We start from the raw sequence: 14,357 nt of genomic DNA on the forward strand, positions 1-14,357 counted from the left end.
CATGATTAGTTAAGCTTTTTGGTCCAGCTAATTTCCCATTCTTAACTTAAATGCTGTGATACACAAGTTAGATATTTAATCATTTAGTGATCGTTATCTGTTAATCAAAATCTTGATTGTTTTGCAAAGGAACTATGTGTTCAAAATTTTGCTTTTCACAAATGTAACCAAATTCCTCTTTCCCTACTGTCAATATTTAACCTCAGGTAATGTCTTTAAATTTATCTTTTGAAATGATTTGCAGTCTTCATCATGTATAAATTTTACCATATAAACTAAAGTTCTTTGCTTATGTTTCTTCATATCACAGTTCTTTGGCTCAAGGAATCTGTTGTCTAATTTTGAACTGTCTGTCAACCCTGAATATACCATGTGACTCAGATTAGCATTGCATATAGCATTCAAGCTGTTTGAGCCATGACTTCCCTGCCTTCACATGTTGTTCTCGACTATATCGTTCAATGGTCTATTTGTTTTTAGTTTTGGTCACATTAGCCATGTCTACAGAAACCTTTTAAATTTCTGCTTGAGCTATTTCAAAGAGCAAGCAAATTACTTATTTTCTTCCCCCATTTCTATTAATTTATTTTGTCTGTTATTTAACGTCTCCTGAGCTAAATACTTAATATAAGCATTGGAACTAGGTGCAGAAGCAAGCCCATTGACCCTATTCTGCCATTGAATAAAATAACCACTGAACTGTTTGTTTCAAAAACCATATTCCCATACACCTGAGATTACTGCTAGGTAAAGGAATCAAAGGCTATCTGCCACTATCTTGAAATTATTTCAAAATTGTGTAAAGTCTGAGAACAACAATTGTCATTTCTGTCCTAAAAGGGCAATGCTTAATTCCACATCCACTTTAAGACTGTCTGGCACCTACCATCAAACCATCCTTTGTGTTTCTAAGCTCAGTGAAAACAGATTCAATAATTCTTCCGAGTTTGGTATTTTCTACAACTGTGATCACTTTATGTAAGCTTCTAAATCTACTGTTAGTATAAACTAGAAATATAATTCTCGTAATGCAGATGCATGATATTCCTGTTTTAATATTGGTGCTATGGATTTAATATGGTTAAAGCTATCACATTTCCCTTTAATTTATTTCCCTTGAAATTATGGGGGATAATTTTACTTTTGATAAGTTTTGCTCGATGTAAGCCTGTTGTGAAGTTTAATCATTTTACATCAACAGATTTTAAAAAAAACATTTTTTTTCAAAAAGCAAACTTTATTTTCCTGCAGGTTGACCTGTGTAGTGGCACTGCCTTTTTACTCGGCTAGTTTAATTGAGACTGTGCAGGTAAATTTTCTACGTTAACAAAGCTTATTGGTTGTAGTGAGTGAAATAAATTGCCTTTTATGTAATCAACCATTAAATAGCTAAGGTTAGTCAGCGATCATTTATTCTTGTGACACTTTAAATCTGTTGAAGTGTGAGCCAAAAGAGAGGCCATTTGATCTATTGTATCTGTACTTTGTTTCGTGAGCCAGCTATCAAAAATGTCTTCAGGATTACTTTTTCCTAATCAGAGAATTTGATTCTGACCGTGTTTAATTAAGGAAATGTTCTACCAAGAGGCTGTTAAAAGAATAACTGATAGCTGACAGTCTGCCTATAGACTGAAATACAGTTTAAAAATATATACTTTCAACAACAGCTCGCATTCACATAAGCACCTTTCGCATAACAAACTGTCCCAGAGCACTTCATAAAGTCATTTATAAAACAAATACGACACCATTCACATAGTTGGATGTTAGAGTAGATGACCAAAAGCTTCTTTAAAGAGAGGTTTTAAAGCAAGGGGTGTTTAAAGTAAAAAGGAGCATTATAGAGACAGATTTACAGAATGAAATCTGTAGCTTGGCAATGAAGAAATGACCACTGATGATAGTGATTAACACTGAGGAAGTATTAGAGGATTTTTGTTCGGGGTTGTGGGCATTACTGGCTGGCCAGCATTTATTGACCATCCCTAGTTACTATTGAGAAGGTAGTGGTGAGCTGGCTTCTTGAATCGCTGCAGCCCACCTATTGTGGGTTGATTCACAGTGCCATTAGGGAGGGAGTTCCATGATTTTGACCCAATGACATTGAAGGAAGGGTGACATGTTTCCAAATCAAGATAGTGAGTTACTTGGATGGGAACTTTAAAGGGGGTGGTGTTCCCATGTATCTGCTGCCCTTGTCCTTCTAAATGGAAGTGGTTGTGGGTTTAGAATTTGCTGTCTGAGGATCTTCGGTGAATTTCTGCAGTGCATTTTGTCGATCAGACACTGCTGCTACTGAGGCAGAGGGAGTGGACGCCTGTGGATGTAGTGCCAGTCTAGTGGGCTGCTTTGCCCTGGATCAGGGGTGGGGAACCTGCAGCCTTCTAGGCCATTGTGTGTGGCCCTTTGAATCCAAATTTTGCAGAATAAATCTTTTTTATTATTTTTTATTTTTTTCATCCTTTATTTTAATTTTAATTTTAAAATGTATTTAAAATATCAGAGTAAAAGAAAATTCAGTGAAATAATCCTCAGACTGACCGTCACAATTAAAAAATTGGTAAGTCATAAGGGCTGTTTTGAATTTTGAAGAATATATAATTGAAGTTTCTTGGATGCAGCCTTATTAGATTGCAACTAACATAATGCGGCCTTCCAACATGAAAAGGTTGAATAAAGATTCATACACCTTGTGTCTCACTCTTTTTAAAAAAAAATGAAAAGGTTCCCCACCTCTGCTCTGGATGATGTCAAGCTGCTTGTGTTGTTGGAGCTGCACACATCCAGGCCAGTGAGAAGTATTCCATCACCCTCCTGACTTGTGCTGTGTAGATGGTGGACAGATTTTGGGGAGTCAGGAGGTGAGTTTCTCACTGTTGTATTCGTAGCCTCTGATCTGCTCTTGTAGCCACTGTGTTTATGTGGTTAGTCCCGTTGAGGTTATCACTGAACAGAAACGCACTGTTGATGATATTGAAGTCAAAGCGTGATGGTTAGATTGTCTCTTATTGGTGATGGTCATAGCCTGGCATTTATGAGGCACTGATGTTACTTGTCAGCACAAGCCTGGATGTTGTTCAGATATTGTTGCAATTAAACATGGACTGCTTCAGTACCTGAGGAGTTGCAAGTGGTGCTGAACATTGTGCAATTGTTGGCAAGCATTCACACTTCTGACCTTCTGGTGGAGGGAAGGTCATTGATGAAGCAGTTGAAGATGGTTGGGCTAAGGACACTACCTGAGGAACTCCTGCAGAGATGTCTTTTGAGCTGAGATGACTTCCTGTGACCAGTGGAGTGCTACAAGGATCTGTGCTGGGTCCACTTTTTTTCATCATTTTATGTAAATGATTTTGAGGTGAACATACGAGGTATAGTCAGTAAGTTTGCAGAAGACACCAAAATTGGAGGTATAGTGGACAGCGAAGAAGGTTACCTCCAGTTACAACAGGATCTTGATCAGATGGGCCAATGGGTTGAGGAGTGGCAGGTGGAGTTTAATTTAGATAAATGTGAGGCATTGCATTTTGGGAAAGCAAATCTTAGCAGGACTTATACACTTAATGGTAAGGTCCTAGGGGGTATTGTGGAACAGAGAGACCTTGGAGTGCAGATTCATAGCTCCTTGAAAGTGGAGTCGCAGATAGATAGGATAATGAGGGTGGCATTTGATATGCTTTCCTTCATTAGTCAGAGCATTGAGTGTAAGAGTTGGGAGGTCACATTGCGGCTGTACAGAAAATTGGTTAGGCCACTTTTGGAATGTTGTGCATAATTCTGTTCTCCCTCCTGCAGGAAGTATGTTGTGAACCTTGAAAGGCTTCAGAAAAGATGTACAAGGATGTTGCTAGGGTTGGAGGATTTGAGCTATAGGGAGAGGTTGAATAGGCTGGGACTGTTTTTCCCTGAAGCGTCTGAGGCTGAGGGGTGAACTTCGAGGTTTATAAAATCAGGAAGGGCATGGATAGGATAAATAGACAATTTTTTTTTTTCCTGGCGTGGCGGAGTCCAGAACTAGAGGGCATAGGTTTAGGGTGAGAGGAGAAAGATATAAAAGAGACCTAAAGGGCAACTTTTCACACAATGCCCTCTGTGTGAATGGAATGAGCTGCCAGAGGAAGTGGTGGAGGCTGGTATAATTCAACATTTAAAAAGCATCTGGATGGGTATATGAAGAGGAAGGGTTTGGAGGGATATGGGCCGGGTGCTGGCAAGTGGGACTAGATTACTTTGGGATATTTGGTTGGCATGGGTGAGTTGGGTTGAAGGGTCTGTTTCCATGCTATACATATCTGACCACCAACAACCATGGTTATCTTCCTATGTGCCAGGGATGATTCCAATCAGTGGGATTTTTCCCCTGATACCCGTCGGTTCCGGTTTTGCTGGGGCTTGTTGATGTCACACTCTATCAAGAGTTTGCCATCACGGCTGCATTTGCTTCAGCTTTGGAATTCAGCTCTTTTGATCATGTCTGAACCAAGGCTGTAATGAAGTCAGGAGCTGAATGGCCATGGTGGAACTCAATCTGAGCATCATTGAGCATGTTATTGCTATGCAGGCGCTTGATAGCACTGTTGATGACACCTTCCAACATGATTGAGAGTGGACTGATGGGGTGGTAATTGACTGAGTTGAATTTGTCCTCATTTTACAGATAGGACATAATTGGGCAATTTTCCACATTGTTGGGAAGAATCCAGTGTTGTAACTATGCTGGAAGAATTTGGTTACTGGAGCACGAGTCCAGTACTTTTGCCAGGGCCCTTAGCCTTTGCAGCATCCAGTGTCTCCAACTGTTTCTTGATACCATGTGGAGTGAATCCACTTGGCTGGAGACTTGTATCTGTAATGCTGGGACCACTTGAGTCCAAGGTCGATCATCCACTCAGCAGTTCTGGCAGAAGATCGCTGTGAAAGCTTCAGCCTTTTCTCTTGCTCTGATGTGCTGGGCTCTTCCATCATGGAGGATGGGGGATATTTGTGGAGCAACCTCCTCCACTGAGTTGTTTAATCGTTCACCATTCGTGACTGAACGTAGCAGGACTGTAAACTAGGATCGGAACTGTTGGTTGTGGGATTACTTTACTCTGTCATTCGCTGCTTATGCAGTTTGCCATGCACGTCGTCCTGTTTGATAGCTTCACCAGGTTGACACCTGATTTTCAGCTATGTCTGCTGCTGCTGTAACAATTCTGTTGCTATTAATGCCTCAGCACCTCCTGCATGCACAGTTTTGAGTTGCTAGGTCTGTTCAAATTCTGTCCCATTTTGCATGGTGATAGTGCCACACAACATGAAGAAAGCAGGACTTTGACGTGGTCATTCTTACAGATAGTGTCGTGGACAGGTGCATGTGCAGCCAGCAGACTGGTAAAGATAAGATCAAGTTTGTTTTTTCCCTCTTGGTTTCCTCACCACTAGCTGCGGACCCAGTCTGGCAGCTATATCCTTTAGGACCCAACCAGCTTAATCAGTAGTACTGCTGATTGCTGGTGGACATTGAAATTCTCCCCCCAGAGTACGTTTTGTGCTCAGAAGGGTACTGAGTCATCAGCCGAGGGAGGATGGTACAAGGTAATCAGCAGGAGGCTTCCTTGCCCATGTTTAACCTGAGATGGCACGAGGTCTAGAATCCATGTTGAGGACTCCTGGGCAACTCCCTCCTGACTGTAAACCACTGTGCTGCCACCTCTGCTGTGTCAGTCCCACTGATGCGGCAGGCCATATCTAGGCATGGTGGTGGTGTTTGGGATATTGTCTATAAGATATGATTCCGTGAATATGACTGTCAGACTGTTGTTTGAGTAATCTGAGACTGCTCTCACCAACTTTGGCACTAGCCACCAACTATTAGTAAAGAGGACTTTGCAGGCTTGACAGAACTTATTCTGCTGTTGTCTTTTCCGGTGCCTAGGTCGATGCCAGGTGATGCATCTGGATTTATTTCGTAGCAATTGGTTCAACTGAATAGTTTGCTAGGCCATTTCAAAGGGATCACAGGTATTTCAGAGGATTGCAGGCAATTACAGTGATGAGACAGGTGAAGTAATGGTGGAATTCAAAAACCAAGATTAATATTATAATTGAGTCCTAACTGAGCTATTGCAGGTCAGCAAATGTGGACGTGTGATTGGTATTTAATACAATTTAAGATACAAGACAGTTTTGAGTAACAAAGTTTGAAGGCTAGAATGTAGCATAGGAGAAAGTGAGGACTGCACATGCTGGAGATCAGTCGAGAGTGTGGTGCTGGAAAAGAACAGCAGGTCTGACAGTATCCAAGGGGCAGGAGAATCTATGTTTTTTGGCATAAGCCCAGCATCAGGAATCTGGCATCTGCAGTCCTCACTTTCTCCTAGTTCATTTTAACCTTACTACGAAGCCTCTTCCAAGGATGCTTGTCTAGAAGTTCTCCTCCTCTACAAGGATCTCTGAGTCTCTCTCTCACTGCACCCCCCAGGTTGTCTCCTCTGCCCTGAAGCTATTCAGCCACATCCTGAAGCTGACTCGCTACCACAGCCATATCTCCTCCGTCAGTGCCTGCCGACAGAACCGACTGATCCTGCATGGACTCTGGACCACATTCAGGCTGTCACAGTTTGGACCTGAACAGGACAATCAGTCTCCTTTCTGATTTGAAGGCCTTATGCCTGAAATGTCAATTCTCCGGCTCCTCTGATGTTGCCTGACCTTCTGTGTTTTTCTAGCACCACAGTCTCAACTAGAATGTAGCATGAAGACCAAGAATGGATTGGCATGGTCAATTTTATTGGTAATAAGGACTTAAATGAACGTCTGAGCAGATTGAGCTGAGGCGGAAGTACAGGCAGGTGATGCTAGGCATGGAGAAGTAGAAAGTCTTGGTGAGAATGTGTATCTATGGATGAAAGCTCATCCCTGGGTCATGTATGAAAAGTCTGTTTTAGGCAGTTGCCAATGAGTGGCACAGAATCATTTGGTGATGAAGTGGAATGTGGAGCAAAGACTAGTCAATGGCCTCTTTTTTTTTTTCCTCTCTAGTACATGCCAAGTTGTTACAAATGAAACTTCCCAATGTATTGTATTCCGAGCTCCTTGTGGAGTGGAGTTTATTCAGAACCTGGCTCTCTGCCATTAAACTTTGTGAAATGCCTTGACGAGAGTAAAATCTCCTTTTTTGAGGTGGCTAAAGGGCTAATATCCTCTGAATGGCTAGAGGTTTTGATGAGTGTCTGGTTTCAGAGTGAATGAGGGACTGAGTCTGTCTCAGCCCCTAACCTCCCCACTCCTCCTTTCAAACAGAAACTGGGTGAACTTGGATCAGGCATAAATTGGGGGTGGGTAAAGATGAGGGTAATGAGTTGTCCATCCTCTTCACGCGCACGCACACAAATATGTTGAAGCTTCAAATAGCCAGTAACACAGCCTCTGCTTAACAAAAGGCCCTGCTTACACTCAAACAATCCATGGACATCGTTACATTTGCACCTTCTTTTACCCTCTTTCCTCTCTTTTTTTTTTTCCCCAACTCCATGAATGATCCCAGTAAGCATTCCAGCAAACTATTCTAGTGTTCCCCAACCTTAATTGCAGATGGATACAAGAAAATACTCACACACAGTCAACAACCTGTTGTAGTAGATGCACACCAGCAGAGTACATCACAGCCAGCTGGTAATACAGAGGATGGGATCACGTAACAGTGAACAGGAGTTTGCTTTTTTTTCAAAAAAGTCTGCGAATCACAAGTAGTGTTACAGCCAAATCACATTTACAGAACATGCGTTATTGGAGGCAATGGCTTAGTGGTATTATTGCTGGACTCTTAACCCAAAGACCCAAGTAATGTTCTGGGGACCTGGGTTTGAATCCTGCCATTAGCAGATGGTAAAATTGGAATCCAGAGTCTGTGATGATCAGGAATCCATTGTTTGCTTGGAAAACACCCATTTGGTTCACTAATGTCCTTTAGGGAAGGAAACTACTGCACTTACTGGGTCTGGCCTACATGTGACTCCAGACTCTCAGCAATGTGGTTGATTCTTAACTGCTTGCTGGGATGGGCAATAAATTCTGGCTATCCAGCGACACCTACATCCTGTAAATGAGCTTTAAAAGCATTATTAACATTGTGGATCATGAGGTAGAGCCATATCCTTAACTTTGTCAAAGGCAACATGCAAGATTATAAGCAGAAAGGTACTAGTATAAAATTGCAAAAAACATGAAAGATTAAGTGAATGGACAAAGCTGTGACAAATATGTTTCAGCATTGTCAAATGTGAGGTTACTAGTTTTGGACTTGCAATGTTTCTAGATTTTCATTATGTTCTTTTAGGTTCAGAGAGATTTGCAAGGTCCATGTACATCAGAATTTAAGTGAAAATAATCAAAAATTTTGATAGAATGCACACGTTAACAAAAAGAGAATTAAAATACTAAGTGTAGAATTGGTAGATTGTGGATTACTATTGGTAGATTTGTACACCACACCTTGAAGTATAAATTGCCCTTTGACGGATTTACCAGAATGATACCTGAACTCCAGTTATGGAAACGGGAGTTAATTTGTAACCAAAGGTGGGTCTGGAGCAGATAGATATATAGGTAAATCTGAGATATCACTATTTGTTGTCATTAAAAAAAGGTTACGGGCAAAGGAATTGTTGAACTCTATTGAGAAGGGTATAAGTACCTAAAAGAGAAATTAATTGTATGTACACTGGTCTTCTGGCCTTTCTGTCATCGACCAAAGAAGCTCTCAAAACTTGGAGCAGCACCTCCTCTCTCAGTTAGGAACCTAATAGATTTCCAGTCCCAATGCTCCTAGAATCTGAAGTGTTCCCTTCTGCACCATTTTTCCAACCGCCTTATTAACCTCCATTTATACTGTTTTAATTAGAGCACAATGAAACAGCAGAAAACAGTTTTCCTCAAAATTGACTTCTAAACTTTTTTATACATACAAAACCTACTGAATTTACCATTATATTTGTGAATTATGAATAATTTAAAATGAAATGTTTGATCCACATATGCTTGTAAATTATTTTGAATTGTTTCTACATGTTTAAAACTTGCTCTGCTATGTCTCAAACAAACATCCAGATTCACATTTCTCTAGAACATCTCATCCTGATATTCCTATACTTTAATAGCCCATGGCAGTAGAAGTAAGCCAAGTGCTTAGTATCTTTTTGAGATTCTGTCATTCCATTTTTCCCTACTTCCTGAAACTTTGACTCTGTGTGACTTCAACCCGTTTCTTTTATATAGAAACCTAGGTGCAGGACTGGCCATTTGATCCTTCGAGCCTGCACCGCCATTCAATATAATCATGGCTGATCATGCAATCTCAGTATCCTTACTCCAATTCTCAAATTCTCTCGCTATGAAGAAGAGCATGGCATAGCTTTCCTCAATACCTGCTGCATCTGCATGCCAACCTTCAGAGACTATTCCATTATGACCCCCAGGTGTTGTTGCACCTCCCCTTTTCTTAACCTGCCACCATCCAGATGGTGATCTGCCTTCCTGTTTTTGTGATCAGCATGGATAGCCTCACATTTATCCACATTATATTGTATTTGCCCACTCAGCCAGTCTTCCAAGTTACCCTGCAGTCTTTTAGCATCCTTCTCACAGCATACACTGCCACCCAACTTAGTGTCATTTGCAAATTTGGAGATATGGCATTCAGTTCGTTTGTCCAAATTGTTAATGTATAATGTGAACAGCTGAGGTCCCAGCACTGAACCCTGAGGTACCCAACTTGTCACTGCCTGCCACTCTGAAAAGGACCCATTTATTCCAACTCTCTGCTTCCTGTCTGACAACCAGTTCTTTATCCAGGTTAACACATTACCTCCAATACCATGAGCTTTAATTTTCCTTCATAATCTCTTGTATGGAACCTTGTCAAAAACCTTTTGGAAGTCCAAATACACAACATCTTCTTATTCACCATTGTCTATTGTACCGGTCACATCCTCAAAAGATTCCAGAAGATTTGTCAAGCATTATTTCCCTTTAATGAATCTATGCTGACTAGGACAGATTCTGTCACTACTTTCCAAATGCTCAGTTATTACATCCTTAATTATCTGACTCCAGTATTTTCTCTCACCACCGATATCAAGCTAACGAAACCTATAACTTCCCATTTTCTCTTTTTTTTAAAAGAATGGAGTTAAATTAGCTACCCTCCAGTCCATTGGAACTCTTCCAGAGTCTACAGGATGCTGGAAAATGTTCACCAATGGATTCATTATTTCTAGAGCCACTTCCTTAAGTACTCTGGGATGCAGAGCATCAGGCCCTGGGGCTTATCGGGTTTTAATCCTATCAATTTCCCGCAGTACTTTTTCCTGACTAATAAGGATTTCCTTCAGTTCCTCCTTCATGCCTGACTCTCTGTCCCCTAGCATTTCCTGAAGATTACTTGTGTCCTCAATGAAAACAGATCCAACGTATTTGTTCAACTGTATGGCATCTCTTTGTCCATTATGAATTCACCTGATTCCAACTGTAAGGGACCTATGTTTCTCTTCACCAGTCTTTCTCTCTTCTTTTATCTATAGAAGCTTTGGCAGTCAGTTTTTTGTTTTCTGCAAGCTTACTTTCATGTTCTATTTTTCCATTTTAAATTAACCCTTTGTCCTCTGCTAAATTTTAAATTTCTCCCAGTCCTTGGGTTTGCTGCTTTTTCTAGGCAATTTATATGTCGCCTTGTTGGCTTTGATGTTGTTCCTGATTTCTCTTGTAAGACATGATTGAGTCCCCTTCCCTGTTTTGCTCTTAGGCTAGACAGGGATGTTCAATTGTTGAAGCTCTTCCGTGTGTTTTTTAAATGTCTGCCATTGCCTATTCACCATCAACTCCTTAAGTATTTTTGGCCAATGCATGCCTCATATCACCAAAGTTAGCTTTCTTTAAGTTCAGGACCCTAGTTTCAGATTTAATTGCCACATTCCATGTTATGGTCTACCATATTATGGTCACTCTTTCCCCAAAGGATCATGCACCACAATGTTGCTAATTTAATCCTCTCTCATTACACAATACCCAGTCTAGGATGACTTGCTCTCTAGTTGGTTCCTCAAATATTGGTCAAGGAAACCATCCCTCATACATTCCAGGAAATCCTTCTCCATCACATTGCTGCCATTTTGGTTAGTCTAATCAATATGTAGATTGACGTCATCCAAAATAACTGCTATACCCTTTACTGCATGCATCTCTAATTTCCTATTTGATACATTCCCCAGCATCACAACCACTGGCGGTCTGTACACACCTCCCATGAACGTCTTTTTTCCCTATGATGTTCTGCAGCTGCACCCATACAGATTCTACATTGTCCAGGCTAATGTTCTCTTTTACTATTGTGTCCATCTTCTCCTTAATCAGGAACACTATCCCACCTCTTTCCTTTCTACCCTTCCTAAAAAAATGAATAACCCTGCATGTTGAGTTCCCATCCTTGGTCACCCTGGAGCCAGGTCTCTGTGATCCCAATTACATCATATCCTTTAATAACTGCGCAGTGAATTCATCCACCTTTTTATTACAAAGGCTCCTCTCATTGAGAGACAGAACCTTTTAGGCTCATTTGTTTGATATCTATTACCCTTTTTTAGAATCATTGTGAAATGTAGAAGGAATTTTGCTCCTTTCCCACCTCCAACAGCGTTTTGTACTTTTTTTTTTCGGTGATGGCCTGACACCTGGGGGTAATTATGGAGAGGTTCTTGTTGGGCAGTTCCAGGGATGCCTTGTTCTCTTCCTCGTCCATCCCACACCCCACCCCACCCCACCCCCAGTCTATCCAGTTCCTTCTGAGAATTGTATTTCTTTATCATGCGGTGTCCTTGGACTTTAGCCTTGTGATGATGTGGATCTGCTTGAAACTGTGAAGTTTACTTATCCTCCTAAACTTTGTAGTTAGGGAGTGACCACCTCCTGTAATATACTCTCTAGAAAATTCAGTATAAGAGGCTTGGTTTCCTTGTATAGATTTGTAATTGAGATATAGTGCTAAAAAAATAATGCATGACAGCACAAGCTTTTCAAATAGTTTCATAGTTGCATTTATATTTTTTCCTAAAATTTGGCCCTCCTTCCTTTTTAATGTGCAACCAATTTAATGATATGGATTACTAGAAACAAAAGTTCAACTAGAGATATTTATATTTATAAATTATAAATATTATATTATTTATAAAATATACATGTGTAATATTCTAATAATGACTAACTTATTGTGTTCTATTTCCAGAGTGAAATCATAAGAGACAATCCAGGAATACTTGATTGTGTAAAAGAAGGTATATGCAGACTGGTGGGAATGGGTGTCCCTCATAGCAAACGCCTGCTTCCTCTGGGAGTTCTAGTCTTTCCAACTGTCCTGCATGGAGTGGTCCATTATATCATAAGTGCCATCATCCAGAAACTTATTCTGTTTCTTTTTCGGAAAAAGACACCACATCAGCACCCAGCAGATGCTTCTAATTCTGTACAAACTGTGCTGGATGCTTACTTCCCTGAACTTATTGCTAGTTTTGTTGCAAATCTTTGTGCTGACATTTTGGTTTACCCATTAGAAACAGTACTTCACCGCCTACATATTCAAGGAACCCGGACCATCATTGACAACACAGACCATGGGTTTGAAGTGCTTCCTATTAACACACAGTATGAAGGGATGAGGGACTGCATTAATGTAATCAAGAAAGAAGAAGGCATCTTTGGTTTCTATAAAGGTTTTGGAGCAGTTATAGTACAGTACACATTGCATGCTGTTGTGCTGCAGATTACTAAAATTATATATTCTACATTATTGCAAAATGCAACCTAATCACGGAGTTTAAATGTCATTGTACAGTACGAAACCCATAGTCCAAGTTATGAGTTTCTGTAGCGCATGTTTGAAGCACCAAAATCAAATGCTCTCAATTGCTAAAATTAAGTTATTAACTTGGTGGGCACTTAATTTTAAAAATTTAAATAAATGTTTGTGAAATTGTAAAGGTTGCATTAGTTTATGTATTTTAACGTGATGTAAAAGAAGCTGTTTCTATTCCCAGCATGGTTCTCCTTTTGAGAAATCATTTGCTGACACAATGCAACATTAAGACAAGCTAGATTAAGTAGGGAATAGTGTTCCCTTTTCCATCAGTACTTGGCCTGAAATAAAGAACTCGATATTTTAAAAAATCATTTCAATCTTTGACAGCAGACTTATTCCATGTGATCAAATATTTTTAATATTGTCAGCTTTATTTTGTAATTCAGAAGATATGATCTGATACAATTATCCCATCCTTAGATTTATTTTGACGAATGTTTAAATGATAAGGAAAGGAAAACTCTTTATAATTTGGCTTTGGCTGTGATTAAAGGTGTAATGCTTCATTTTGTGCTACTCCATGTTTCCATTTACTTAATGAAGTGTTGATTGGCTTTGCCTAATGGGGTTTTAACGGTTTAGTTGTCAAAAATTTGTATATAGTTTGTGTTCACTTTAAATAACATCACAATCTGATTCACGAAAGGATTGTTAATGAAGCTTAACATAATAGTGCCATTTATATTCTTCACTCAAATTTGCTCATTTTCTATTTCTTCTGGACTAATTGCTTCTTATTGTGGGCTGAAGGGTCTGTTTCTCAAATGTTACCTACATTCTGGCAAGTATAGTTGTGGTAGTTAGACAAACACAGTCAACATTTGTCCGTTGTCTTTTAAGATGTTAGTTTTATACTTAAAATTGGGACAGATATTAACAACTCATCTTTAGGTAAAAATCAAGCAAGGAAATTGCTTCAAATTTGTAATTTCAATTTAAAATACTAAGTCATTTAGTTTAATTCTCCATTCATACTGTTTTCATTAAACTTGTCTTTTCCTTAAACTTGTCTTTTAAATGTTTCTAGAGATATACAACATTCTGATTTTACCATTATACTTGAGGGTTATAGAGTTATCGTGTAAATAGCTTGCAATAAAATGTGATCCACATATGCATGTAAATGTTGTTGAACTGATTCTATAGTATGTTTAAAATTCACTCCACTATCTCTTGAACAAAATCTAGACTCTCACTTCTCTAGAACAAATCTAATGTGAATTAAAGAGAAATATAAACTTCTGAAGGAATAAGAGGGGAGATGAGAGGGTATCTGTTAGAGACCTTGTCACCTCATTGAATAGAAATGTGTTCTGGCATCTCTTTTCAAACTGAACCCAGGTACAGCAAGGCATTGATCATAGTATTGTAACTATGTTTTAGACTCGGCAACAGTGGAAATTCTTGAATCCAGCTCTAGTACCATACAGCTTTCCTATTTTGAAAATTGAATACTTTCCAACCAGAT

At 39.6% G+C, this 14,357-nt stretch overlaps 1 protein-coding gene across 1 annotated transcript in view; it reads left to right on the top strand.

Moving 5' to 3' along the window:
* The window catches only part of slc25a46 (solute carrier family 25 member 46), a 32,303-nt gene extending 18,290 nt beyond the window's left edge, over positions 1 to 14,013 (top strand). Inside the window, exons 7-8 of the mRNA XM_072583648.1 lie at positions 1,252 to 1,309; positions 12,260 to 14,013. Coding sequence (XP_072439749.1) covers positions 1,252 to 1,309; positions 12,260 to 12,838 — 637 coding nt within the window. The 3' untranslated portion in view covers positions 12,839 to 14,013. The remainder of the gene's footprint in view (positions 1 to 1,251; positions 1,310 to 12,259) is intronic.
* Positions 14,014 to 14,357: the final 344 nt, after the last annotated feature.

Source organism: Chiloscyllium punctatum, chromosome 2 (genome assembly GCF_047496795.1).
Source record: "Chiloscyllium punctatum isolate Juve2018m chromosome 2, sChiPun1.3, whole genome shotgun sequence".
NCBI classification, from domain to species: domain Eukaryota; kingdom Metazoa; phylum Chordata; class Chondrichthyes; order Orectolobiformes; family Hemiscylliidae; genus Chiloscyllium; species Chiloscyllium punctatum.